The sequence below is a fragment of the Solenopsis invicta genome, chromosome 16 (assembly GCF_016802725.1).
Source record: "Solenopsis invicta isolate M01_SB chromosome 16, UNIL_Sinv_3.0, whole genome shotgun sequence".
Classification (NCBI taxonomy): domain Eukaryota; kingdom Metazoa; phylum Arthropoda; class Insecta; order Hymenoptera; family Formicidae; genus Solenopsis; species Solenopsis invicta.
The window spans coordinates 1696049-1723045 of record NC_052679.1 but is presented as its reverse complement, the minus strand read 5'-3'; the positions used below and the strand labels follow the sequence as shown (position 1 = coordinate 1723045).

General features: G+C 29.7%; 5 protein-coding genes across 14 annotated transcripts; 2 read left to right on the top strand and 3 right to left on the bottom strand.

Annotated features, from left to right (window-relative positions):
* Positions 1-165: 165 nt before the first annotated feature.
* LOC105196095 (ARF GTPase-activating protein GIT1) lies at positions 166-5882 on the bottom strand. The gene is made up of 13 exons (XM_011161842.3): positions 5609-5882; positions 5267-5400; positions 5041-5153; positions 4622-4808; positions 4388-4518; positions 4114-4303; positions 3960-4032; positions 3396-3590; positions 3126-3295; positions 2287-2457; positions 1444-1623; positions 1139-1369; positions 166-1062 (listed from the first exon to the last, which is right to left on the bottom strand). The coding sequence occupies exons 1-13, from the start codon at positions 5664-5666 to the stop codon at positions 865-867; spliced, it is 2031 nt and encodes a 676-aa protein (XP_011160144.1). The 5' UTR covers positions 5667-5882; the 3' UTR covers positions 166-864.
* A 299-nt stretch (positions 5883-6181) lies between these two features.
* On the bottom strand, positions 6182-8028 carry LOC105196093 (PCI domain-containing protein 2). Of its 2 annotated transcripts, XM_011161839.3 has the most exons (5): positions 7870-8028; positions 7745-7786; positions 7544-7665; positions 6962-7443; positions 6182-6789 (listed from the first exon to the last, which is right to left on the bottom strand). In XM_011161839.3, exons 1-5 carry the CDS (start codon positions 7888-7890, stop codon positions 6272-6274), a joined length of 1185 nt encoding a protein of 394 aa, XP_011160141.1. In that variant the 5' UTR covers positions 7891-8028; the 3' UTR covers positions 6182-6271. The 2 variants fall into 2 exon arrangements, with proteins under 2 accessions (XP_011160141.1, XP_025987785.1); XM_026132000.2 differs by lacking the exon at positions 7870-8028 and having other exon boundaries at positions 7561-7665; positions 7745-7792.
* A 158-nt stretch (positions 8029-8186) lies between these two features.
* On the top strand, positions 8187-12842 carry LOC105196094 (cysteine protease ATG4B). 4 transcript variants are annotated; one of them, XM_011161840.3, is made up of 10 exons: positions 8187-8537; positions 8926-9052; positions 9117-9287; positions 9660-9837; positions 10064-10143; positions 10455-10606; positions 10667-10745; positions 10847-11001; positions 11417-11582; positions 12195-12509. In XM_011161840.3, the coding sequence occupies exons 1-10, from the start codon at positions 8517-8519 to the stop codon at positions 12260-12262; spliced, it is 1197 nt and encodes a 398-aa protein (XP_011160142.1). In that variant the 5' UTR covers positions 8187-8516; the 3' UTR covers positions 12263-12509. The 4 variants fall into 4 exon arrangements, with proteins under 4 accessions (XP_011160142.1, XP_039314386.1, XP_011160143.1 ...); XM_039458452.1 differs by having other exon boundaries at positions 8201-8612; positions 12195-12842; XM_011161841.3 differs by having other exon boundaries at positions 8204-8526.
* Positions 12843-13978: 1136 nt separating this feature from the next.
* Positions 13979-19301, top strand: LOC105198588 (lipase 3). 5 transcript variants are annotated; one of them, XM_039458451.1, is made up of 10 exons: positions 14063-14109; positions 14884-14951; positions 15109-15413; positions 15679-15877; positions 16999-17113; positions 17571-17814; positions 17970-18128; positions 18326-18410; positions 18640-18782; positions 19033-19301. In XM_039458451.1, the coding sequence occupies exons 3-10, from the start codon at positions 15210-15212 to the stop codon at positions 19204-19206; spliced, it is 1323 nt and encodes a 440-aa protein (XP_039314385.1). In that variant the 5' UTR covers positions 14063-14109; positions 14884-14951; positions 15109-15209; the 3' UTR covers positions 19207-19301. The 5 variants fall into 5 exon arrangements, with proteins under 5 accessions (XP_025987782.2, XP_039314384.1, XP_025987781.2 ...); XM_026131997.2 differs by lacking the exon at positions 14884-14951 and having other exon boundaries at positions 13979-14225; XM_039458450.1 differs by lacking the exon at positions 14884-14951 and having other exon boundaries at positions 13979-14248.
* Positions 19302-20764: 1463 nt separating this feature from the next.
* On the bottom strand, positions 20765-24331 carry LOC105196092 (deubiquitinase DESI2). Of its 2 annotated transcripts, none has more exons than XM_011161836.3 (6): positions 24144-24331; positions 23066-23243; positions 22778-22850; positions 22626-22719; positions 22400-22541; positions 20765-22327 (listed from the first exon to the last, which is right to left on the bottom strand). In XM_011161836.3, the coding sequence occupies exons 2-6, from the start codon at positions 23186-23188 to the stop codon at positions 22151-22153; spliced, it is 609 nt and encodes a 202-aa protein (XP_011160138.1). In that variant the 5' UTR covers positions 23189-23243; positions 24144-24331; the 3' UTR covers positions 20765-22150. The 2 variants fall into 2 exon arrangements, with proteins under 2 accessions (XP_011160138.1, XP_039314390.1); XM_039458456.1 differs by having other exon boundaries at positions 23667-24303.
* Positions 24332-26997: the final 2666 nt, after the last annotated feature.

The window sequence follows — 26997 nt, the reverse complement described above, 5'->3', positions numbered from 1 at the left end:
ATATCACATTAATATATAATTAATGTTCGCAATTTTATAGTTTTAATTTGACATTTTTTTAATATTTCTTAAAAATTTAAATTTAAAAAAGTAGTTTATCTCACAAATAAATATGATTATAAAATTTAATTTTTATAAATTATGTTGACATTTTTAATTTTCTTATTAGTATTAAGATATAAATTTTTTTATCTATCTATTATACATACATATGTTTTCATATTAACATACAGTACGTTCTGTTTCATATATGATGCGCATAATGCAACATATATGCTTGTTTAACATTAGTTAAACAATAAGAATAAATGATGCATCATATACATTATACGTGAAACAGAATGTACATACCCATAAATATACATGCACGCGCACGCACGTGTGTGTGTATGTGTGTATTTATCCGATCCGCAAGAGATTGCCTATTTCTGAAAATGGCTCTTAATTTATAAAAGATTGCGTACCACTGTGATAGGGCGTTGACACAGGAATTAAAACTCATCCTGTATATATTCAATCAATGTCATGTCTTTGTTAGATTACATTCAATCATGGTTATTTAAATAATTTTAAAGTATGTTTTTATTGTTTCATTATAAGAATTAAATAATTTAATAATAATAATAGAAAAAAAAGTGATTTTGCTCCAATATTTATTAAACTTAACAGAAGGATAAGTAAAGGAATTATTATAAAATGTAAATACTTTATATATGTATGTATATACATATACATATAAAGCATATTACAATAATTAATTAATAACTAATTGTAATCAAGACTCAAAAGAAAAAAAATATTTAGTAGATTTGGTAAAAAACAAAGGCATCATTCAATACTTTTTCTGTGACATTGCGAGAAAATCTACGTTTGAAATTGCGTAACAAGTAGCTTAGTTGCTTTGGCAATATCGTAAGCGCACGAACGTACTTGTTGCAAACAACGATCCATGTGTTCGGCATCACTGGTGCATCTTTGAAGACCAGAACACTCTGCTTGAAGTCTCCCGGTATTACCATTTAATTGGCGTAAGGCAGACCTGATATTCTCTTCAATTGGATTCTACAAATACAATAGAAATAGAGTAGAAATTGCCTTTGCTAGCAAACGAAAAATGTTCAAAGATCAGAAATTCTACCTGAGGAAATATAGCGGTTAATTCGGCAACAGCTACACGTATCCTCTCGGCACAAGGAACAAAAGCTTCTCGTTGGCTTGGATCTTGCATAGCCATCCACAGCTCTTGAATTCGCCTAGTAACTTGTTCCGTTCGTCGAGTTACCTCTTCACTGGGTGGCAAATTAGGCGCACCACATTCCCACAAACTTTGCGTGTTATTCCGCGATAAAGGTTCAATGTCGCGTTTTGTCTAAATAAAATTAAGCAAATAGATATGGATATATTTTATTACTGAATTTGTATGTTTGAGAAAAAGATAATTACTTGACAAATGGTTGTTGACCATGACGCTGGTTTCCGTAAACCTTCTCTAGTCTCGTACATTGATGCCGGTCGTTGATTTCCGCGTATAGTGGATGTTTTGATATCGTGCACTGGCTCTAATTCAGGTTCCTGTTCTCCACCAACATGTCCATTCATGTTGCCATCACCAGAAGCTTTAATCTAGATTAGTCAAATTTTTTTACATTTACAGCATTTAGGTGATACATTGAAATACGAGGGGTATTCGATAAGTAATGCAACACATTTTTTTCTCAAAGCAGAATGGTTTTATTCAGGATTCAAATACACCATATTGTTCCCCAATTCTTTGGCTATAAAACCCTATTTTTAGACTAATCTCCGTTCAATTCTATGGCTTTACGCCACCTTAATGTGAGAGCCTGTATACCGCCATGGTACTACTCTACTGGTCTGTGTGTGAGCCAAGTTCTTGCTGCATCATAATTTCCCCATCATTGTTGTAGTGCTTCTCGTGGAGTCCATTCTTCAGTGGTCCAAAGAGATGGAAGTCAGAAGGGGAAGTTATTGATGCAGTAAGAACTTAGCTTAGACACAAACCAGTAGAGTGGTACCATGGCGGTATACAGGCTCTCACATTAAGGTGGCGTAAAGAATAGAATTGAACGAAGATTAGTCGAAAAATAGAATTTTATAGCCAAAGAATTGGGGAACAATATAGTGTATTTGAATCTTAAATAAAACCATTCTGCTCTGAGAAAAAAAATGTGTTGCATTACTTATCGAACGCCCCTCGTATATGTATGTAACATTAAATAGAAGGTTGTTGTGTATTAAGGATATAATCAAATTTATATTATTTACTTGTAGCATATGTTTCAGCTTGTTATTTTCTTGAGCGAGTTGCTCGTTGGCGGTTTGCAGAGTGTGTATCTGCTCACGAAGATCTCGAACGGTTGATTCAGATAGGGTCAACTGTTTTTTCAAAACTTCTACCATGGACGGAAGACCCTTAGAAATTGGCGTAAATACTTCCTGAAACAATGTAACACCATAATAATCTTTGTTTTAAATTAAAATATATTATGCAACAAATATAGAGCATGTTATAATGATCACGCAAACAAATTGTTATAAATTGATACACATTGTACATATAATCATTGTATTATTGTTATGCAATGTATAAATCATGGTGTTTAGTGGATTGCGAATCATTATATAAGTCCAGTAGCTAATGTTTCACAATAGTAAAAATGTACGCCTTTGGCAATGATCGCACATGCACAAACAGATCTGTGCACTTGCCTAATAACACCGTCTACAGAAAAGCCATGTGCTCAGCCAATTCCTTATTCCTCTTTTTGTTATTAGTGCCGGTACCTTTAATATTTTACCACAAATAGAAGTAAATATGACTAATACCGAGTTTTTTAAATTTATATATTTTTAGTATCTTGCTCTTGATGCAAGTTAAAACAAGTAAATAATTTGTGAAACTAGTATGTATTATACTAATATACTTACACATAAATTATATTTTAATTTGTAGCAGTTACAAAAAATATAATATCCTAGCTCTAGGCAAAAATTTCAGATATTTTGTATTGTCATTTCAAGGTAAGGAGCGTAATAGAGTTTGTTAAATACTTTGTATTCAAAGGGTGAAGAGTTAGTTAATTATTTCACAAATGAAAAGTTACCTCGTTATTAATTTTAAGCTGGTTTGAGACATCAGACGAAGTATTATCTGTAGATGTTAGAGCAGCATAGTCATCATCAGATGCAACACTGTCGTACAAAGGTTCATCATCAGACATTTGTGATCCATGCTTACCAACTTGCTCTTTGCGAAGCATAGATACTGCAGGATCTAAAGATTAGATCATACGGTAATGTAAATATTATGTACTATAAAATACTTGAAATTCTCGCAAAATAAAAAAAGTACTGTATTAATTTAATAATATTACTTTGAAGTGCATTATTAGCAAGCATGTGTCTTCGACCCGCCTCAATTAGTAAATCTGCGATAAGAGTAGTGAATTCCTTCGGCGTGAATCTCGCTAATTTTTGTCTTCCTTGATTTCTAGTAGATGACAATTGTGGATTAACTGGCAAAAATGGAACAGTACATTTCTCCGGGAGGGACGCAGTTGAGAACCAAACTATGCATAAAATAGAAAACTTTACTTATCTGCATATATTACATATTTTAGTAATTGTTTACATATTTGGTTGGCACAATAGTTTGTAGCATTTTTTAAGTGAAATTTAAAGCTAATATTTAGGTATTTGTACATAGATTTATTTAACCACATATATGCCAAGAACTTTTGTCCAAATCCAATACTTTGTATCATAATATTGTCAAATAAATTAAAATATTTTTTACTTACTCTTCCAAAAGAATAGCGTGACAAAGAAATATATATGTATCATTAATAATATAAATTAGTACAAAATTCATGCATATCTAAATCATGATCAGCATATTTATTCTAAATTCTAATAGATAAAAGAAAAGTGATATTCACTTGCTTCTGTTTCCCGGCGATCCACCTCATCGTAAACATCCATGGCTAACTCCTCCAGCAAATGATTTGGTAACTAAGCCAAAATAAGTCGGATCTTACAAATGTAAAACAAAAATATGTAAAGTAATTAATTAAAATATAAATTTTTGCATACCATTTGCAATCTGCTTCTACCTTCCAAAGCTAACTCATTTTTATCCAAGAAAGAAGCCAAATCGGAATTAATGAGATGTTGATCGCCTCGATGACTTGGTTTACGAGAACATACGTGATATGTCAGTCTATCTGTTACATCGTACATACATTCAATTATACGTTCAGATAAATCTATATGTCCTGCCATTCTGAAATAATAGAAAGAATATTTAAACGTGAAAAATATTCGTCCAGTATCTCGTATAATAAAAACATGTTACTGTAATACTTACTTGGCAATATCAGCAGCTGTTTGTCCATTTAAATCAACTACACTCGGGTTTGCACCATTAGCTATTAAAAGTTCTACTTGGAGAGCTTGTCCAGCACGAGCTGCCACGTGTAAAGGTGTAGTTCCTTTCTCCTGTACACATACATAAAATTTACATGCAATTTCAGGTAAAAATATTTTTCTCTACAATATCATAATTACATGTAACACATCAGTGTATTATACTTGAATATACCTTATAAAAATAATTAGGGTTGGCTCCTTGTGCCAATAGCCTCAATGAAGTTTCTAAATTACTTGTCCGAACGCTACTGTGCAACTGTCTATTGAGTTCCTCCTCGGTACAACATTCTTCCTTGCTTGGTCGTAATATAAAGGCCAAGTGTTGATGCTTGGCTTTAATAAAATCTGCCTTTACTGGACTATAAGGAAATAATAAGTATAAAAAGTACAAAAATACCATGGAGTAAATGTACCAACAGTTTCTCTACTGTTTCAAATTGAAATTTTAATCTAGAAGGATAACAATAACCAAATAATCTCTACTTAAATTTGATTTACTCCACAAAATCAAAGAGTATCTACAAATTCAAATAGTAAATATGAACAAAAGAGACAAAAAAATTTGTAAAATATGTATAATCAAGTACTAACTGCAAGGAATCTTTAGGTTGTGGTTTTCGTCTACTAATCTTGGAGTTGCTGGGATCTAGTAGGGAATGTTCCCAAATACTGTTAGCTCCATTATCACTCAATGTATGCACCATCTGAAATATTCATTCATTTCAAAAATATTATACCGTTTATACATTTTGCACAATGTAAAAAGAAAGCTTTAAGAGAGCTTCTTTTAGAACTTAGATACTTAATTAATACTAACGTTCAATAAGTGAGGATTCCAAACACCCTTGTGCAAAGATTTAATATGTGACACATGACGTCCTAGACTACGATGAATTCCACAACAATCGTCGCATAATAAAATAGCTCTGTTTATTGATGCCCATCCTGGCTCTGAAACAGCATGACAGATCAATTGAATGATACATTCTTTCAATGAAATGATGTTATACCAACAAATTTTTGTTACATAAACAAAAATATCGGGAAATGTACTCTTTAAACGACATTCAAGAGACACACTTTGGGGATCGTCACGCGTTTATTTTGTATCACTGTAAGAGGAGAGTGACAGAGTGAAGAAAAACTGTGCTCCGCTCACCGAGTGCCCCGCAGTCAGCGCACACCTCTGCGCTCGCTCTGTGTTTGGGACGTGCCATACTTTCTGCTCGATTAGTCGCACTCACTCTCGTGCATTACGCTGCATCGCGAGCGCACGATATAAACGATGGAGGTGGACAGCAACGACGACGAGGAGGACGATCTGGAGTAAGGCGAAGTAAAAACTCGAGTCAACTTGTTCCATTACACCGTGCTCCCACTATACCAAGAGTACCAAGTACCAAGTTCCCCTTGGTTCCTCTCTTCCCCCGGTGGAATCACGCAATTGGTTCTACGATCGTAGCGTTTGTCAGTGGTGAATTTTGTCAATTTCTTAAACGAAAGATTGTTGATACGATAGCGTCCTACGCGTATCGATCGTCGATCCGCGGTGAGTGCAATAGCAATAGTGCGATGACGCTCGCGCGGTGTCGCTCTACCAATCACCGCCAATTACAAAATGACGAACAGATGTAAACTATACTATATCAAGCAAAAAATCCAGAAAGGAATTAACGGGAGAGGAAAGCAAGAATATATAAAATTTTCTAACACAAAAAATGAAAAGTAATCGTTTTCCTTATCATTGAGATTATATTATAACATCGTAGAAAATAATTTATTGTTAAAATAACAGCGATTACAGTTACACAATTATGATAGTTTACGGTATAATGGTAGATAACGGTGGAAAAGGATTTTGTTTAGATATAACCAATTTTTTATGCTGATAAGATATGTAGCCTTTAATCTTGCCTTCGTATATCAAATTAGCGAGAAGACATTCTGTCTCATCCATATCTATATCCTCCATTCCGTACATCTGTAATGCTACGAGCAAACTCAACACTGGTATCTGATGTGTGTTCAGCGCCAAGTATACTTTTTTGAATAAATTTCTGTATGCGATCAGTTTGAGTTTTTCCACGATTAGATATATGCCTGCGTCTATAAAAAAAGCCTCGTGTTTTGCCATTACTCCTTCTAAAGAACGTAAATCTCCTTTCCTTACAGATTCCATCAGCTCCCAAAATTCCATTAAATTATACTTCTCTAAGAGACTTTGTTTAGGCATATAGCCCAATAGCATCTTAACAGGTACAAGATAAGTCAAGATCAATCTCTTGTTTTTGGAGCATTGTATGTGACAACGCTCAAACGCGTAAGTCAAATACTCATCAGCTGAAACAATACAACACAAAGTGTTTTTTCTAATAGTGATTTTTCTAACAGCAGCTGGATGTGCACCAGTGTGCACTAGTACACACTCCAGCCAAAAATCGTTAAAATATTTATTGGATCAAAAAATAGCATGTGCTCCAATTTACAAAAAATAAAATAGAAAAATATTTACCAACTTTATAATCGCTGTCAAACATTGCTTTCCGGCCAACAAAAAATTTGTAAGTAATCTGATGTGCCAATGCAAAGTGGTCTTTATAAGGGGAAGATTCTATGGCCCGTATCAAAGGTTTACACAAATGTAATTTATTAATCCTGAAATATACTTTCAGTAACTGATTGATCAAAGCTAGCATTCCCCATCGTTTTGTATCTTCTTCTGAACTTCTACTATCAGCTGCACAAACCCGAAAACAAGCCATCAAGCATTCGGCGCACTTCTCTAATACTTCACCATGCTTTACATTTTTATTGTTTTTTGATTTTTCTGCACCAATTGCTGACAATCTTAGTTCCAGACACATTACATTCATTACTGGCAACATCCAATTTTCCTCTTTTTGTATTTGTAGAATCTTTGCCAGACATTGTACAGCTGAACTCTGATAATTGTACATAGCCAATGGATCATTCTTATTCATAGCGGATGCAGCCCTGGAGAAAAAGAGTTGTCAAAATATTGATTGTACATGCGACAATATGAAACATATCGTTCAACATTTAAATAAAAAATTTTATAAGAATGTATTTTTACTTTAAGTGGCAAAGTACCAGGTCATCTAATGGAGCAGATAAGTGTTCCATGGCCTTGTTTATGGCAGTTTCTGATCCAATTTGAGGTATCGAGACATGACTGTGTCGCAGGGATAAGAGGTCCTATGAAATAAGAAAAAAAAACACAATATTCACGCGATTGATGTAATCTTTGATTAAAATATATTCGTTTGTCATTTACCGCCAATGCTTCTCCATCCTGATTAAGCCAGACTCGCCGAATCTGCGAAATAAAACATAAAGTAAAAAATGATTTTGATACTATACAACATTATGCTATGTTATCAACTTTACAAGCTACTATACCTGCATTACATAAGAATCCATTTCGATTGTAATTAAAATATAAATAACAAATCTTCGCAGTTAAACGAGCCTTTGAGAAAGTTTTAATATTTGGAAATATACATAAACAGATTAATATGGACGTCGCTGGTAGTCGCATGCGCTTGATAGCGCTTCGCTAAATTGCGCATGTGCACACGAGCTGTGAGAAAGAAATTCTAGCAATTTCTAGTGATTCCTGCTAATTCGTAAAAAGAACAAACCCTCAAGCCCCACATTTTGCTAGTTTCACAACGCGACGTGTCGTTGACTTCATTCTGCCAATCTGCCATTCTGCTACATTCTGCTTTATGGCTTTCGTCTATCGCGTTAGAAAACGTCACTCGCCACTGTTTTTGATCGTTTCCGAATCGTTCGAAAAATGTCGAAACCTCGAACTCGATATTCTTATTGAATATAAAACATTGTGTTTTCATAATAGGCTGATATCAAAAAGCTAGAACCATTTGGACACTAAGGACACGACAAATCCCAACAAAAAAAGATTAGTCGTGTTTTATTATCACGCTTATTTGCGATCATTTTGCGATATTCTTTTTAACGATATCTCTTATATTCGAATGGCGCATCTAATCTCGCGCATAAGAACGACGCAAATGCGATGACCAATGCTTCTGGGTGTGTTGAAGGTGTATATGCAGACGGATTTTTTTTTCATGTCCCTAACCTTATCTTCCCGATTACATGTTACAAGACGGTTCTATGTAACAAAACTTTTACTTAACACAAATGGAATAAATTGCTAATCAATTATTTAATTAATTATTGCATTTTATTTTAATAAGAATTTTAAGCGATAACGTAGAGCGTTCTCTTTATGTATAATTGGCAAGGTGTTTCAATAACAAAGGATAATTAACCTTAATATGTTAATGCTTATTAAACATATTTTATCTATTGTTTCAAATATTTTTAAGTAAATTTATACGAAAACAATAGTAATTGAATTCATAATTTTAAATTCATAAGTAATTTTTTTTTAAATTTTACATTATGATATATTCTTTTGTTTTGTAGATATTAACTGTGAGAACAATAATAATGGATACCCTATTTACTCCAAATGTTCCCGATGAAGCGGAAGATATACCGCAAACGGACGAACCAGTCTGGATTCTTGGCAGGAAGTACAATGCTATAAAAGGTCTAATAAATGATCAAAATGCAAATATTTTTAATGAAAGAGATTATAAGATATTAAATTTTAGAGCTTGATGCAATACGCAGGGATATTCGATCCAAACTATGGTTTACCTATCGTAAAGGCTTTATTCCTATTGGTGGTTGCAACTCTACATTCACATCTGACAAAGGTTGGGGTTGTATGTTGAGATGTGGGCAAATGGTTTTGGCCCAAGCTTTAATTACGTTACACTTGGGTAATTATCCATATTCATGATATTTTAATTATTTGAGTAATTTGATATAATTGAATCTTTATTTCTTATCATTATCAAAAAAAGTTCAATATATTTTGTAATGCAATCTAAGATTGTTCAAGCATTCAAGAGTAAATGAATTGTTAATTTTCCAATTTTCAAAGTTGCTATTCTCAAACATTTCATGCAAAAAGATTTTATTCTATATTAGTATAGTTTATTTTTGTATGTAAATGACTACTTTCCCAGTTGTCCTATTGGTTACAAAATTGTGTATGAATTTACATACATATATGTGCATATGTGTGCATGTGTGTGTAATTATTAAAAAAAAATTACATAAATATATAGCATTTTATTTTTACGATATAGGTAAAGACTGGCAATGGATGCCAGAAACAAAGAATAACACATACTTAAAAATTTTAAGTCGTTTTGAGGATAAAAGAGCTGCTGCTTTTTCCATTCATCAAATTGCATTGACAGGTGCATCAGAGGGGAAAGAAGTTGGACAATGGTTTGGTCCTAATACTATTGCACAAGTATTAAAGTATGTATTGTTGAAAGAATTTTAGTTAAATAATAATTTTAATTTATTATTTATTATTAAAAATCTATTGCTTTGTTTGCTATATATGATTTGAAAAATCTCCTTTAATAATATGCTTAAAATTATATTTGAAATAAAATGTTATGAAAAAAATACATTTTATAAAATTAAATTTAATAAATTTTTTGAATAAAATTAATTTATCAGTATTTTTCTTTTTTTCTAGAAAATTAATTGTATATGATGAATGGAGTTCTCTTACTATACACGTTGCATTAGACAATACATTAATAGTTAACGATATTTGTAAGTATATTATATACTTGAATTAACATTATTTTGTAGCAAAGAATAAACAATCTTTAATAAATAATAATAAGTAATATTATAGTTACACATAATTAGATAATTTTATTTTTTGTAATTTAATTAAGTACTTAAATATCACTTTTAATGTATTGATTCTGCCAAATGTTTTTAAAATTGTTTTCAAAAATACAAATGAGAGGAAAATTAAGAAATATAGAAATTTGTTTATTATTGTTATATAGAATAAAATACATGATAATTAAACTATATCTTATATTATTTGATTCAATATAAATAATTTTATACAGTGAAACAATGTAGAATAGAAGGTGGTGAAACAGCAGAAGCAGATGGAGAAGTTCCTCTAAAGGCGCCTAGCCAATGGAAGCCTTTATTATTATTAATCCCGCTACGTCTTGGACTCAGTGAAATTAATCCTGTATATATTAATGGACTCAAGGTAAAATTTAAGATTTTGTGTATGCAAAAGAAAAAATATATATGTATACAATTTTTTCAGACATCGTTTAAGATTTCACAATCTCTTGGAGTAATTGGAGGAAAACCAAATCTTGCTTTGTATTTTATAGGCTGTGTAGGTTTGTAACTTTTATGATTTTTCTCATTCTATAAAGAAAAAAAGATGTAAAATTTATTAAAGCTACTCCAAACAAATATATTATAAAATAGATGGTTTTAGGAGATGAGGTGATCTATTTAGATCCTCATACTACCCAAAGGTCAGGTAGCGTTGAAGACAAGATAAGCGAAGAAGAAATTGAAATGGATATTACATATCACTGCAAATCAGCTAGTCGCATTCCTATTACAGGCATGGATCCTTCTGTGGCGCTTGTTAGTATATGATTTTTATTATAAAAGTCAACAAGAAAAAAAAGATTTAAGAATTGCTGTATAAAAAAAAGTCTGTTTTACAATACCATAAACACAAGACTGTAAAGTTGTAAGTGATTTTAAGAGCTCGTAAGCGAATGAAAAATTTTTATTTCTTATGTTACAACTTTACGTCTTGTGTTTATTGCTATTGTAGAACAGGCTAAAGAAGTGTGTGATGAGAGATGATGGGGAGAGAGAATATTGGTGCGACAATGACGTTTTTAATATATATATATATATATATATATATATATATATATATATATATATATATATATGCGTGTGCGTGTGTATAAATTACATGTGAATATTATGTTAATTGTTATTATATTAATAGATATAAAATGTTAATAATTAATTTTTTTTATTTTAGTGCTTTTTTTGTGCTACAGAAAAGGAATTTATGTCTTTGTGTAAATCAATGCAAGAGGAATTAATTTTACCAGAAAAGCAACCATTATTTGAACTGTGTACAGAGCGTTTGGCACACTGGTCATCAGCAGATGATGCTGTTTCGGAAGCAATAGCAGCTTCCAGTTGTAAGTATCTAGTTTTAATCATAAATAGCAACTTATAGCTTCTGAAAAAGACAAATTATCAATTAATATTTATAAACATTTTTTTTAATACAAAAAGCACGTGTAAAATAAAGCAATTTTTCAAAAATATTTTAGTCGTTTTTTATTAATTTTTTTTTAATGTATAATTTTCAAAAGGAAAATATTATATAGTATATCTTTTAAAATAAAACAATGCTTTCTTTTACATAATACAATTTAAAGTAAAAAATTAATTTATGGGATATTTTATTCTAACATATTTTGACATAAAATAGAAAAAGACAGCAGATAGATTTTACTGAATAAAAAAAGAGACGATGTATATGTATACGTGTATATGTGCGTGCATACGCGCGCGTGCGTGTTTACACATGCTTTTGTGATTTATATACTTAATTATTAATAGTTATTTGTTTTCACCTTTGGTTTTGCACCAAAATAAAAAATTTACTTGCATATTTGTACAATTTTATATGCATAAACCTTTATATCTGTTATGTTAAAATGATTAAAAGATTCGATAATTGATTTGTAAATAAAAAGTGGAATTTATTTACAAATATAATTATACAAATATAATTCTTTGTGCAGTTGTGGACTTTGAGCACATTGAACGTCAGTACGACACATCTGATGAAGACTTTGAACTACTTGGTTGACGTCAACCTAATCCATTTATTATTGCGACAAGATGCGAAACAATTAAATATTACACAACAGTGTTTTTAAAAACGTTTTGTATTTCTGAAGATATGCAGTACGAAGTTAAAACATACTCATACGATGCAAAAAATATGTGTATATATTTTATGTATATGTACATTTGTGTTTGCGTGTGTGTATGCATGTGTGTATACACACGCGCGCGCGCGTACGTACATACAAAATTAAATAATTAAATTGTGCATATAATATATATACACATTTATATTTATATTTAAATACTTTGTACATATGCGTATAATATTTAGGTTTATACATTTATGCAATATTATAAGCGTCAATCCTTTGCGTTTGTGCTTTATTGAGATCTTTGTGTCATTCTGAGGTATTACATTGATTATCATTTTCATTTGATTACACATGTAATATTTTTAAAATAAAAGTGTGAATTAGATACTTTTTTAAGATTTTTGAATACAGATGGCTAAGAACTCTTTAAAAATACCGCGATTTTAAGAGCTTATATCTGTAAAAATATTAAGTACTAAGAGAAATTAAAACTATATATACGAGTAATATCTGGTCCAGTTATTTCTTATATCATAAAATAATTAAAGACGAAAAATAAAATTTGAAATATTTTTTTTTTTTTTTGAACCTTTTAGTTGAATGTAGCAGCTTTTCTCATAAATTACTTAAAAATTAACTTATTTTAAAATAAAAAACAAAATTAAGAGAGGACTCGACAATATTAAAAAAAAAATAAGTAATAAAAACAAGGAATTCCGAGTTGAAACGCGTCCGAATCTACGTGTTTACGTTTTGCGTTGATGTATTGATTACTATGTAAATATATTACTTATTATTGATGCGCACTAACTAGCGCGTTTGACTCGCAATTCCTTGTTTTCATTATTTAATTATTTTAAAATGTTTAATATAAATTATTTCTTGCTGTAATATATACATTATGTTCGGTAATATATACGTGCTATGGATGCTTGCACGTGTACGTTGATATCATTTTTAATTAATTCAATTTATGTGCATAATCTAACAATAATATTGAAAAAATCCGATCATTCTCACGTTTATTTCCATCGATATAAATAAACTTTGATTTCAGTTCAACTTGCTTTTTATCTTTTTCTAATATTTAGAACCCAGTAAAGAATAAAGTGTAAATTAAACAGAGATCAAAGTTAATCTGCACTGGTGAAAAATGGACTTAGAAAATAATGAGTTCAAGTTCCACAATTATTATGTTTAATTGCGTCACTGTTTATTTTCTTTTTTATGCGGAAGTGCTATTCTATTCTGAAAGGTTAAAGTCAATTAATCAAATTATAAAAATACTTCAGGTGACTTTGATCCTACAATCTACAATCGACGTCAATGCATACATTTGTATAATATCAGTTATTAGTCTACAAATAATAATAAAAAAATTGCAGTACTTAATGTTGCAATATATAAAGAATAAATTTGTAAAAAGAACAAAAAATGTACATACAAATTTTGGATAAAGAGAAAATTTTACAACATATATTTTTCATCATAATCTTTGTTATCTGTTAAAACGATATTTGGACATCTTTAAAAGTTTATTATATTTTATTGAAAAAATACAGGATTAAAGGAGTGAAGAAAAAAGGTTTTTAAAAAGCTTTTGAAAATTTATTTATATATGAAATAGTGAAGATAAAAGGAAACGATATGGAAGGGTGAAAATCTCAAGTTTCTTCACTGCACACGTTGCAGAGTATATATTTCGATGAATGCAACTGGTTGTTGCTCGTAGTTTTATATTATCTCTTATACTAGGCGCACACTTGGAATACCTGTGAGCTACGATAAGCATGCAAATCGCTATATATAATACGTAATACTTAAAGTTTCTCTGTCATACGCGATTAAAAACGTTTCTTTTAATTCTATTTTCTAATTTTTTTTAAACGAGTATGTGATGTGTATTTCGATAAGTATATCACACATAAAAAATATATTTATATTAACTTTAAGTTTGTAAATAACGAACATATGTATATAGTTATTTTATATATAAACATAGAATTTGTATAAACTTTTTATTAAAGAATTGTACTAAATGGTAGAATTAATTTTGGTTTTCAAAGGATTTATTCACTTTGATTTATTTGCATAATTTTAGGAAATCTGAATGTTCATGGAGTATTATTTGTAAATCTTATTATTATTATTATTATTATATATTATTATTATATATAGGGTTGTAAGATTATTGAAAGAGCAACTTACTGAAATTTTCTTATATACAGGTTTTTAAAAATATATTTAGAAATAAATTATAAAAAACAGTATTGAGATAAGGTCATTGAAAGATAAATATTTCATGCAATATTTTATGTTTATTCTTAAATGAGAATACATTGATATCAAATATTTTGGATAAGAAAAATTGTTCTTAAAATACAGTATGAATGATTTTCTTGAAAAATTATTCAACTTATCTATTCTTCCCCCTACTTTAGTACCCATTTTCACTAATGTCTCTTACATATACTATACACATGAAAGCTTTGAATTCCACAGCTAATTTATTTCATCTGACTTTACTTTGACTTACTTATTTTTATAGAATAACTTGATATCAATAGTTCCTATTGCTGATTGAAAAATTTATAAACATCAACGTTAAATATACATGTAATTAAGTGTTTTAACTATTATTTTCAAATCCAGTAGGAATTTTTAATATGTAACTATTTTTATTATTTCTGCAATGGAAAAATGAAACTTTGTTAAAATAACATTTTTAAATAATTATTGATCAGTCTTATCGTACATTTGTTTCTTATTGCAGACTGCATTTACTGCACAGGAGCAAGTTGTCTCACGGAAAGTATTTCAAGTGACATTGTCTACAATTAAGGCTTTCCTTACTATCTACTTTGCAATCTAGAAATGACAACAAATATGAAATCCATTCTTTTTGCACTTATAATTATTATGACATTCTCAGAAGGAAAATCGCAATTCTGGCAGGACATGTCATTTCTTCAAGACGAATTGCTAAATCTTTTATTTCCTAAGGATCCTGCTTTAATCAGAGTAAGAAGAATGGATCGAACCGAAAGAATGACGATCAATGCAAAAGTATTGGATTTCGTAAGTAACAAATCGTTTTTAATCAAATGTGTGTGTGTGTGTGTGTGTGTGTATTTACTTATTATAGAACTACTAAAGATAAATACAAGGAATTGAATACAATATATATATATTGTATTCAGTTTCTTGTATTTATCTTTAGTAGCTCTATAATAAATATAAATTAAGTTGTATAACTTGACTATCTTAAATTGTCATCGTTGACAGTCTTTGAGTAACGTATAAATATTTTGATGAATGTTACATATACTATTCTTTTACATAGATTGGCCTGGTAGAACAATATGATTATCCTGCTGAAGAGCATAATGTTACAACAGACGATGGTTATAATTTAATAATACATAGGATACCTGGGAGTCCATTGTTGAAAAATCAAACAAAGAAGGGAATTGTATTCTTTCAGCATGGTATTGTGGCTTCATCTGATATCTGGGTACTGTATGGTCCCAAAAAAGATCTTGGTATGTATTTACTGATGCGTGTAACGCAGTTGTAATGTAACGCGCGAGTCGATTCGAAGCACCGTGTGAAATTTCATCATGTAGCGTTTTACGAAAAAATTTTACTTAAAAATCTTGGAGTTCAAAAATGAGCGATGTCGTTTTGATTTTGTAAATATGTTCTTTTTTAAAATTTAACGAACTTTTTTCAATACAAAAATGCCAAGACACTAGTATATTTAGTATTATTTTATGATGTGAATGTAAAAGTTCTGACAAGTTTTCAATAGATTGATTTTTTATTGCACTATTAATAAACATATTAATATATATGATTAAAAAAGCAACATTATTTGTTATCATTTAAAAAAGACCAAATTCGATTAAATTATGGTAGTTTTAAAGAAAAGTGAAGATAGATGAAGAAAGGCTTCATTTATGTAATGATGATTTATGAATTGCGGAGAGAAACAAATATTCAAAATTGAAATAACGTAAAAAAAAACATTTATTATGTATTCGGAGAAAATGCTGTGTTAATTTCAACCTGCGAAAGATGAATCGATAAATTTAAACGAGGTGATTTCAACCGTGAAGACAAATCACACTTTAAACGATCCTTTGATCCGTTGATGATGACAATATGAGCAATTTAGCAGATACAAACGATTTAGTAGATATCTACGAATTTCAACAAAAGTTACTAATAAATTAATTTCAGCATTTAAAATAAAAATGTTATAAACGTTTATTGAAAACTCATTAAAACTTTTACACTCACCCACTAATGAAAACTTTCAAGCTACAAACTATTAAAGATAAATTTTTTTGCAAATATATTAGATTTTAAAGAGATAAAGGAATAATAAAACATTAATTATCCTTTAACTTGAATTAAATAAAATTTGAAGCTTAATCACTGAAGTATGAATTTTAAGTTAAAAAATGCTTTTTCTTATACATGTAATTTATTTAAAACTTAAATTACATGTAACATGTAATTTAAGTTTTAAAAAATATAAAAAATGTTTTTGACGCTTGAAAAATGTAATTTTAAATTAAAAAAAAATAACGATTCATGTTTTGCCGAGTTTGGCACAACCTGCACATATAGCGCGTTAGCTCGTTATTGTCTGTTATAGCGTTTCTATTGGCAGATCAAGGATATGATGTATGGCTTGGAAATATGAGGGGAAATTCTTATTGTAGATCACATGTGAATATGACGATATACGATCGCAAATTTTGGCAATACAGGTACTTAACTCTTAAAAATTTTACATTAGAAATTATTTTGTAAAAAAAACATTGGACCCTGTTTGAAAAACTATTTTACACTGAAAAGATTTAAATACTGCCTAAAAATGAGTAATATATTTGTATACTAAGAGTAAGACGATGAATTTATCGTTACTCGCATTTAATAGAATAAATCTAATGATATGAATATAAATGTGGGAATTTATAAAGAAAATTGCAATAAAAACATATAAAAAATGAAGGAAGGATGCTCATAACTTATAACACGTCTTGTAAACGCGCATTTCCATAGTAATTCACTTACCCGGTTTTTATTTTTTAACACAAACATACATTTTTTCATGTTACACTCCTTTTCTCACTTTTCTTGTAAATTGATTGCCTATATTTGTTAAAGAGGGGAAGAAAGTGAGCAAATATTTTTTTGTAAAATATCGTAATTCTTTTTTTTCAGCTTTCACGAGGTTGGAACAAAAGATCTGCCGGCATTGTTCGATTACATCTTTAAGTATACAGGGCAAAAAGATTTATACTATATTGGTCATTCAATGGGAACTACTTCATTATTCGCTCTTTTGTCAACAAAACCAGAATACAATGTAAAGATAAAAATGGCTATATGTTTGGCTCCAGTTGCTTTTTGGAACGAAGTATCACCTACATTTACTGAAGTTGTTAATACTTTGCCAATAGTGAAGGTAAACGCTAAAATCTGCGACTTTTTATTACAAGCAGTAGTATTTAAAATACAATCGAAGATTAAACAATCATTATTTTTACCACTTAATAATATGCTAACAATATTGATAGCTATTACGAACTAACACTTGAATGTTCGTTTTATATGCTCCAGGAAGTTCTAGAAAAGCATGAAATATACGATGCTTTTCCACAATCTTTAACAACCGTTACAACAGCAAGAATATTATGTAATGATAATGCGATAACTCAGAGTATTTGCATCACTGTATTATTCTTAATCGTCGGTGCAGATCCAGCACAACTCAATACTGTAAGTTACATCACATAACACAAAATCCAATTTAATGCGATTTCTATAAAGTCATTAAATACCTTTTATTATATAAATTTTTTAACTTTCTTTATAATTATATAAATTTATTGTGACGGCTTTTTCCCCTCTTCTTATCCCTTTCCTGTAATTAGTTACATTCAGGTTTTTCATCTATATAAATTATTTCTTTGTAGACAAGCCTGCCAGATTTGATTTCTCATTGTCCTGCCGGTACTTCTATACAAGCATTTGAGCATTATTACCAAAATATTAAGACGAGTGAGTATTCCTTTTTATATAAAGCAATATTCTAATTGACGCATAATGTTAAGAAATTAAAATATCCGATGGACGCGTGCACGTTGCCGCTTAAAATATCATTAAAAAATGTAAATTTACAATTTTCTGCAAGTTTATAACTGTACGCACATGTATATATAATTAGTTCTTTTTTTCAAACATATTTAAAAATTTTGGATAAGTATTTCTAGATGCACGATTGTTGCAGATGATTTTCAAAACTATGATTATGGGATAGCTGAAAATTATAAGCGATATAAACAAAAAACGCCCCCAAGTTATGATCTCAAAAAAATTACTGCTCCCATAGTTATGTTTTATGGAGCAAATGATGTGGTTGTTAGAGAACAGGTAATAATATTACTCTTAATTTTTAATTGCTTAATTTTTACTCACAAGTAAAAACGACAGAAAAATTTCTACACAAATATGACGAAGTAGTGATTGTATAATTGTTAACAGTATAAAAGAATCCGATTGAATGCAATGCAAAATGTAAAAGAAAAATAATTGATTTATTTTAATCGAATGATTTTTTCTATTCTTTGTATGCTTAACTAATTTCTTATTAATACTGTTCTTTATGTTTTTTTTTTTTCAGAATGTGCGTGAACTTAGCAAACGTTTATCCAATGTTCTAATTGAAGAAGTTCCATATAAACTTTTCAATCACGTAGATTTCACATGGGCAATCGACGCTAAATCTCTTTTATACGATCGTATATTAGAATTAATACAAAAGTTTGATACTAACCAAACTATATCTATGCAATAAATCTAATTGATGAATATAAATAAAAAATCTTGATTTTGCTATATGTTGTAATTTTAAATGTTGATAAATAAAAAATTACTCAAAAAATTTGTAAATCAAATACACACGCACGCACGCACGCACGCACGCACGCACGCACGCGCACACACACACACACACACACACACACATCTATTTGTATGTATATGTATACATATTTTTTAATTTGCATACCAATTTGTCAACTAATATAAAATTATTATATTAGGCTATGCTGCTATAAGATTAAGAGATAAATGAGAACGACTTGGTATTGAATTACTGTTAATTTAAATAGTAAATGATTAAACGATATATAAACTGTATATTTAAAGGCATATTTTACGCTTATTTTACACTCTATTTTAAAGGCATATTTTACGCCTATTTTACACCCTACTTTTTAAAATCAGAATATATATTTAATTTTGATGCATAAAATTACAAATTAGTGCTACTTGTGACGTTATTGAGCAAATTCAATAATAATGTGAAATAAAAAAATCTGTGTTTTCACATTCAGAATAATTTTTCATTCAAAATAAAGAAAATGTTCACGCAAATGCTTTGGCGTAGTCTTAATTTGATTCCGACAGTTTTTATACATATTATAATATATATTTAATATATAATTACAAATCTTATTTTTACTGTTATTACAAATATATATTTACCAGAGATATGCGAATAAAGCATTTTTGAGATTGAATCGAAAGGAAGCTTTGAACCATTGTTGAATTGATTCGAATTCCCTTGAGTCAGATACAAATTGAATTCAAATTTTCTCGAATTTACGTTACAAATTTAAATGTAATAAATACATTTTCAATGAAGTTGTAGATCTTTTGTAATAAACGAAAAAATTAATCACAAGCATTTTAGAAAATTATACAAAAATGCAATACTAACTAAAAATTTATAACAAATGCTAGACAATAAGTGCGAGGGTACTATAGTGATAAATAAGCATTGTGTATGAGTATATACACAAATTACAATATTACTATCAAAGTGAAAATACTTTAGTGCACTTTATTAGAAAAACACAATGGAATTTTAAATTTTGTTCTAAATTCTATAAGATTATAATACAAACCTATGAAATGATTAAAGAAATTTACGAAAACGGTTGTCTATTGTGTACACAAATTTTGAATAGCTTATAATAGTTGTATAATAGCTGTAAGTTGTTAATAGTTTATAAGATCTAGAAATAGTAAAGTTTTGAAACTTGACAATATTGAGCATGAGAATTGATACGCGCTGATACAAGATTGGTTGCGCTAAGATATATAAATAAAACAAAATAAGATGGATAATTCAAAATTTTCCAGCTATTCGAGCTATTCGCACACCTCTAATGTTTATATTGTATAACAGATATTATAAACCACAAGAAGAAAAAAGAATCAGTTTCTCTCTCTCTCTCTCTCTCTCTCCTTTTTTACAATAGCAATCTTAATCTTAATGTGTGTGTATGTGTGTGTGTGTGTGTGTGTGTGTATGTGTGTGAGACAAAATGACAAACAAAATATAAAAATATTTTGCAAAGACGAGACATTTTTATTACATAAGACAAGATTTCCGAAAGCTTATTTGTATTAACATCAACGCTATGACTGTTTATTCTAAGCAATGAAAAATATTATTAAAGCTTTCCCCTGTTATAACCATTATATTGAATTATAGGCGGAGATTCTATTACATGTATAATATATTTCGACGTATAATGCAAGAAAAAAATTTCTTCGAAAGTTGATTAATAATTTAAAAACTTATTTTTACCTTTAAATTTTTCTTAGTAAAAGATCAATTTCAAATTAATAAAAAAAGTCTTTCTTCTTTCTCTATTGCATTGACGTTATTTAACTTGTTTGTTTCGACATATTTTGTAGAAAATAAAATTAAAAATTTTACTTGTATGACAAAAAAAAATTTACAACCAATGCTTGAAATTTCATTAAAGATATTTTTGTTTATGTATCTTATAAATTAATTATACTCAAGTTTTTGTATTTTTTCCTCATTAAGAAAGCAATTCCCTATTTTTAATTAATTTCTTACTTTTTGTTCGTATTTGGCTTGCTGTATGTATCTAGAATAAAAATACTACGTTTGTACAATCAACCTAGAGTAACGAATCAAAGAGAAGCGATAAAAATCAAATTTATATGGAGATTCAGCTGATTAAAAATAATATATATAGTATTAAGAATATGGAAGCTTGTCTTTATGTATCTGTGTAAGTGCGAGTATGTGCGTGTATGGATTTATTAAGTTAATTGTAGAAAGCAATTAGATCACTAAATATTTAAACCATTTGCATACAATAAATGCCTTATATATATATGTATATATACATATATATACATACAGACATATACATATGTTTATATAACATATACTTATCTCTGTGATGTGCATGCATTATTCTTTTAGAACTTTAAAACATACTGCTTTATAGTTTTACAAGCACAAGAAATAATAGAATCTTTATAAAAAAAATTTCAATATACGTCTTGCTAATATAACAAGTTTCTTTTTTTATTGGCAAATGAGTTTTCTGCTCGTTAAATTTATATGGTTTCAATTTATGCATAATTAGCTATTTTCATTATGTAACTATTATATCTTGATTAATATTCTGTATTATTCAACAAAGAACACATGCGACCTTGTGGATCGCCGTCTTAGGAAACAACATGTTGCGGCAAAGGCAATTTTTTCGGTACTAATTGTCAGCAGTCGCATTCAAGTGTACAATATCAAATTTGTACCTTGTCTTGACGGTTTAGTTTCTCAGGTTTTTTAATCTTGGCAATATAGTCAGTCCTAATTAACATTACTTTTCACAATGTTTAATTATCTAAAATGTATAACTTCTACGGCATTTTAGACCGTGCATTTCCAGAGCGTTAGCCAAATGTTACAAGGAAGTATCCGATGGTGGTGTACTTTCGTGATGACTGATTTGACTTAGAGAATGTTGTAAAGCGTCGGGTGTTAGCCATTCCTTTGGCAAACAACGTTGGAGGAACGGTACGCATGAACTGAAATATGCCAGACGATTTACCCAACCAGGTATTTCCTGTCCACATAAAATCTGAAATACAGCAATTTTCATTAGATTTTTTATATAATTTGCTCATTATATAACAAGAAGAAGGCAACGCACCAACGTGAACTGACTGCTAAAGTGATTACAATTTTTGTTCATCAAATGATAACGGTCTCCTCGAAAATCTTTCCCTAATTCCGTAATAATTCTTGAAACATCTTCTTCTGTGAAATCTGTATATCCAATATGAACAGATTGTCTAAAAATAAAAAAATTGCACTTATTTTTTATAATACCTGAAAGAATGCTATGCTTATATATATAATAAATGTACAAATTTTACCTATATCTAAATTGTTCACCCAATTCTTCAGCTACTCTTGGGGTGATTTCAAAAATGCCACTTTTTGGTTGAGCATGACCACCATATGCATATTCTATAGCAGAAATATATTAACATTTGATTTTTTCATATTCAATTTCTTAAATACATACCTGTTCCATATATTTCCACTCCAGAATGAAATACCCCAAGACCAATAGGTGTAGTATATTCATTTATCCAATACTACAATACATAACATTTACTAAATTAAACTATATCAAGATTGTAATGAAAAATAACATCTTTTGATTTATTTTTCAAAATTAAATAAAGTTTGCTATTTATAAAAGATTTTTATTAACCACAACTAAATTTATAAAAACTATCATTTACTATCTATCAATAGTAAAAAGCAATTCATAATAATATTTATTTTATTTATGATATATTAGACTTACCATATCGTAAACATTAAGAATGATTGGCTCACGTGCCATTTTTGGGATCAATTCCTCACTATCTTGCGGATAACCCAAACAACTGGGGAATGAGAGATTACAGTTAAGGCCTGATGAAAACATCTTTGGAAACTTTGTAATCCACAGACTAAAGTTGACTATTAATGTTTTAATATTCCTAATAAATAAATACATAAACTTATTAATATATATATACATATATATGACCTCTTATAAGGAACTCATAAACCTAATTACTATACAACCAAATAAAATAAAAAACTATACATTTTGATTTCTTATATGTCGATTAAAGTTAAAACGAGAAAAGTTGAAAGTTATAAGAGAGATTTTTAAGTTTTCTGCTTAAAAATTCATGTGTCCACACATACAGTATTTTTATAAATATTAAAAAAAAGTATGAACTAAGGATAATATATACATACCCATATGCACTTGCATATATGCACGTATATAGATACACACATACATGTAGTATCCTTCTTTAACATTTTTTTAACAACAAATTTCTTGTTCAAATTCGAAATCAATAATTCATTAACAATGACAAACATATATGGATAAATATTAAAAATAATACCTTTGTGCCAATATAATATAGGCTCGACATTAGCCTGACACTAGCACATATGCTTTGTATTTAGCTGGCAGATACATTTATTCTTTCAAGATTCCATACAATGTTTTATTATTCGTGTATTTTGATGTCCTATCTCGATTTCTTAATGTCAAGTTGCCTTTATAATGACATAAATTATCACGTTATTCTGATAACATAATCTTTAGCAACTGGAAAAGTTGATTTTAGGTACAAAATACAAAATTTTTTTTTATACACAATAGAGCCATCTTTCACAAAAATGTTGGATATCACTGTGTTCGAGCGATTGCGTCTGCTTAAACTACATTTCAACACAAATCACATATAAATTAAAGAATACAATGTTATGTTCGTCAAGTGACATCCCGTTAAATTACTCCAACCTAATACATAGCATTTAAGTTTAGAAGCTTGCTATACGGATTAATAATGTATCTCTTGGTATGAAATTCATACCAGCACAGGTTGCTGTTAAAGATTTTGCAATCGTTTCTCCAGCATCTCCAGCAATCTTCTTCAAAAAAAGATAAATGTCACTTTTCGCTTCGTCTCTCGTTTGAGACACGATATCACACGATATCGCATATTACACGCTATGAGAATTGAGAATGTGTTTGTCAATGCGCGCCATCTATCAAGGCGCATACAAACATCTAATATAAGCATATAACACAAGTGTATAGATGAGATCAGATGAGATGAATTCAGAATTGCGGAATTGCGTGTCACGTTTTCATGTAAAGAGCGACGTTAACAGAGGGCCAGTCATTAAGGTATATTCCATTCTATTGAAAATTTTATTAAAAATTCTATTGAAAATAATCTTTTTAATCATAAGGTTGATAGCACTGTAACAAACTACGCTGTGTTCCGTCAGGGCTGCGTTCGAAAATTCTACTCGTCGGGTAGAGTAATAGCGTATCCGATTTGCTGACTCTACCCGACTTTGAGTCAATGTCTGTTCTTTTTAGTTACAAAAGAAAAGACAAATTGTGCAAAAAATGCAACTAAAAAGAACAGACATTGACTCGAAGTCGGGTAGAGTCAGCAAATCGAATACGCTATAACTTTTAATAGCGTTTTCGAGTGCAGTGGATTTTAATCTATGTTTGACGCCATTTGCCGGAATCATCGAATTAGAACGTCCAATCGTCCGTTCTAATTAGACGTTTCCGGCAAATGGAGTCAAACCTGGATAAAACCCACTGCACTCAGAAACGCTATAAGTAACCAATCAGGATAAAGAAATTTAAAAAAAACGCAAGATTTCTTTATCCTGATTGGTTACTTAAAGTTACTCTATCAGACGAGTAGAATTTTTGAACGTAGCGAAGAAAGGAACCCATCGACATATAACAGTAATCATTCAGGCTTAATAAACATAGAACAAACGTTCCACATTATCTGCCTCTCACTCTATCTGTCTTTCTATTTCCACCACGGTCATCAGCAATCTATTTTGTATGTTGATGAAGGAACCTGAAAGGCGCCATGCCGGCCTTTTTCCTATTAAAAGTTGATTTATAATAGCCGTAACCGTAAAAAATTGGCCAATCATAGTCAATTTATAGAAGAATAGTCGACTATGATTGGTGAATTTCTTACGGTAACGGCTATTATAAACTAACCCTTAAGGTTGGAAGAAATTGACCAATCACAGTGGAATATGAAAAGAATAATCGATCATGGTTGGTCAATTTCTTACAGCTTAAAGCTTACAACATTTATTGTAAACCGGGACTTATGCCAAAGTCTGTAAAAAATTGACCAATCATAATTGATTTACAGAAGAATAATCGACTATGATTGGACAATTTCTTACAAATTCCAGCATAAGGTAGCGGTTAGAGCCTGCATAAACCAATCTTTAAGCTGAATGTACAACGAAAAGCATAGGCAATAGGAACAGGGAACAACAACAGGCAATAGATTTCAACCAATCAGCAGCCGCGAAAAATATCTACAAATTAGAAGTTGCGAAATCTATTGCCTGTTGTTATTCCCTGTTCTTATTGCCTGTGCTCTTCATTGTGCAATTCAGCTTAGGGTTGGTGATGGATTCGCTGGTTGGCCGTGTACCAGTAAGCGTGTTTGTAATAGAGTGAAAAAGCGCGGTCAGGATTGCTGATGCAATCCTCTTTATTTTTTGTGCAAGCATATCTCGTATTCCTATTTAAGTCTTTTTGTTTCCTATATAACTACTGAAAGCAAGATAAAAATACCTTGGTTACTATGGTCAAATCGTCCCCGCCACGTTGACACTGGGGACGGGTACCATTAACGTTGAGAAGAAGAAGAAGCTTAGGGTTGGTTTATAATAGTTGTTACTGTAAGAAATTAATTTTTTTCGAGTGTCAATTCACCAAGCAATTTATTTCCTAGTATCAAACCATTATTTAATTCTTTCCGAGTGTCAATCCACCAATTAATTTTTTCGTAATTATCTTTTGTTTCCAGATGTAAAAATTTTTACATAATTTTATCTTAAATAGACATCAGAAAAAGAATTTTCAAAGCAATGAATACATAAAAGAAAATGTATACGTTTTTTTAAATGGAAAATAAATATAAAATATGTATAAACCCGTTTGATTCATTATTATTGTATTTTGTGTAAGAATTATTTTGTGTAAGAATTATACATTGTAATTTGAAAAAAAAGTGGTGACCCGAACCGGGTCTTCTTATATTATTGTGTTTAACAACGATACGAGTGCTTCACAAGTTTATTAGTAATTAGGAATTTTACATTTTCTTCAAGTTATAACATGGGGAAAAAATACAAAGAAATTTTATAGTCATAGTATCATTATATCATAGTATATGTAGTGCTACTACGTTAGATGTTAGGATTTTGATGATTTTATCCTCCGTGTTATATAAGTTAAAATGTTTAAATTTATAAGATATTAAAACGTTTTGTTTTTCTTTCGTTTTTTAAATATTAAATATTGTTGTAGTTGCAAATTGTTAGATTTCAAATGTTTAAATAAAATTTTTTAAGTATTTATAAAACTCAAACAGAAGTAAAATGTTTTAATATTTTAAAATTAAACATTTCTATATTGAGTGTAAATGTATTGAATTAACGAATAATGATTAATAATAAAGTCATATTAGCTAATTTGGAGAATAGAATCTTATCAAAATTCTAATGATTATTATGATGTATTGTAATGAAATTCCTTTTCTCTCATCCTCTTTCGAAAAATGAGAGAATATATCTAAGGTACGTATTGTTCATCGCAATAACATCTACCAACTTTTTTTATCTCTAATCTAACTGTAAGCTTGAAATCACGTGAACCAT

Bases quoted from the DNA above. Each gene is read 5' to 3' on its own strand.
- LOC105196095 (XM_011161842.3), bottom strand. From the start codon at position 5,666: ATGGCACGTCCCAAACACAGAGCGAGCGCAGAGGTGTGCGCTGACTGC. The intron at 5,401-5,608 runs GTGAGCGGAGCA...ATGCTGTTTCAG, and splicing joins CGCTGACTGCGGGGCACTCG to AGCCAGGATGGGCATCAATA. The intron at 4,809-5,040 runs GTTAGTACTTGA...ATTTCCTTATAG, and splicing joins CAACCTAAAGATTCCTTGCA to TCCAGTAAAGGCAGATTTTA.
- LOC105196093 (XM_011161839.3), bottom strand. From the start codon at position 7,890: ATGGATTCTTATGTAATGCAG. The intron at 7,787-7,869 runs GTATAGTAGCTT...TTTATTTCGCAG, and splicing joins TGGATTCTTATGTAATGCAG to ATTCGGCGAGTCTGGCTTAA. The intron at 6,790-6,961 runs GTAAATATTTTT...GTATTGTTTCAG, and splicing joins TGACAGCGATTATAAAGTTG to CTGATGAGTATTTGACTTAC.
- LOC105196094 (XM_039458452.1), top strand. From the start codon at position 8,517: ATGCTTCTGGGTGTGTTGAAGGTGTATATGCAGACGGATTTTTTTTTC. The intron at 11,002-11,416 runs GTTAGTATATGA...TTTTTATTTTAG, and splicing joins TGGATCCTTCTGTGGCGCTT to TGCTTTTTTTGTGCTACAGA. The intron at 11,583-12,194 runs GTAAGTATCTAG...TTCTTTGTGCAG, and splicing joins AGCAATAGCAGCTTCCAGTT to TTGTGGACTTTGAGCACATT.
- LOC105198588 (XM_026131997.2), top strand. From the start codon at position 15,210: ATGACAACAAATATGAAATCCATTCTTTTTGCACTTATAATTATTATG. The intron at 17,114-17,570 runs GTACTTAACTCT...CTTTTTTTTCAG, and splicing joins CGCAAATTTTGGCAATACAG to CTTTCACGAGGTTGGAACAA. The intron at 17,815-17,969 runs GTAAACGCTAAA...TATATGCTCCAG, and splicing joins ATACTTTGCCAATAGTGAAG to GAAGTTCTAGAAAAGCATGA.
- LOC105196092 (XM_011161836.3), bottom strand. From the start codon at position 23,188: ATGTTTTCATCAGGCCTTAACTGTAATCTCTCATTCCCCAGTTGTTTG. The intron at 22,851-23,065 runs GTAAGTCTAATA...TATGTATTGTAG, and splicing joins TTCTTAATGTTTACGATATG to TATTGGATAAATGAATATAC. The intron at 22,542-22,625 runs GTAAAATTTGTA...TTTTATTTTTAG, and splicing joins GGTGAACAATTTAGATATAG to ACAATCTGTTCATATTGGAT.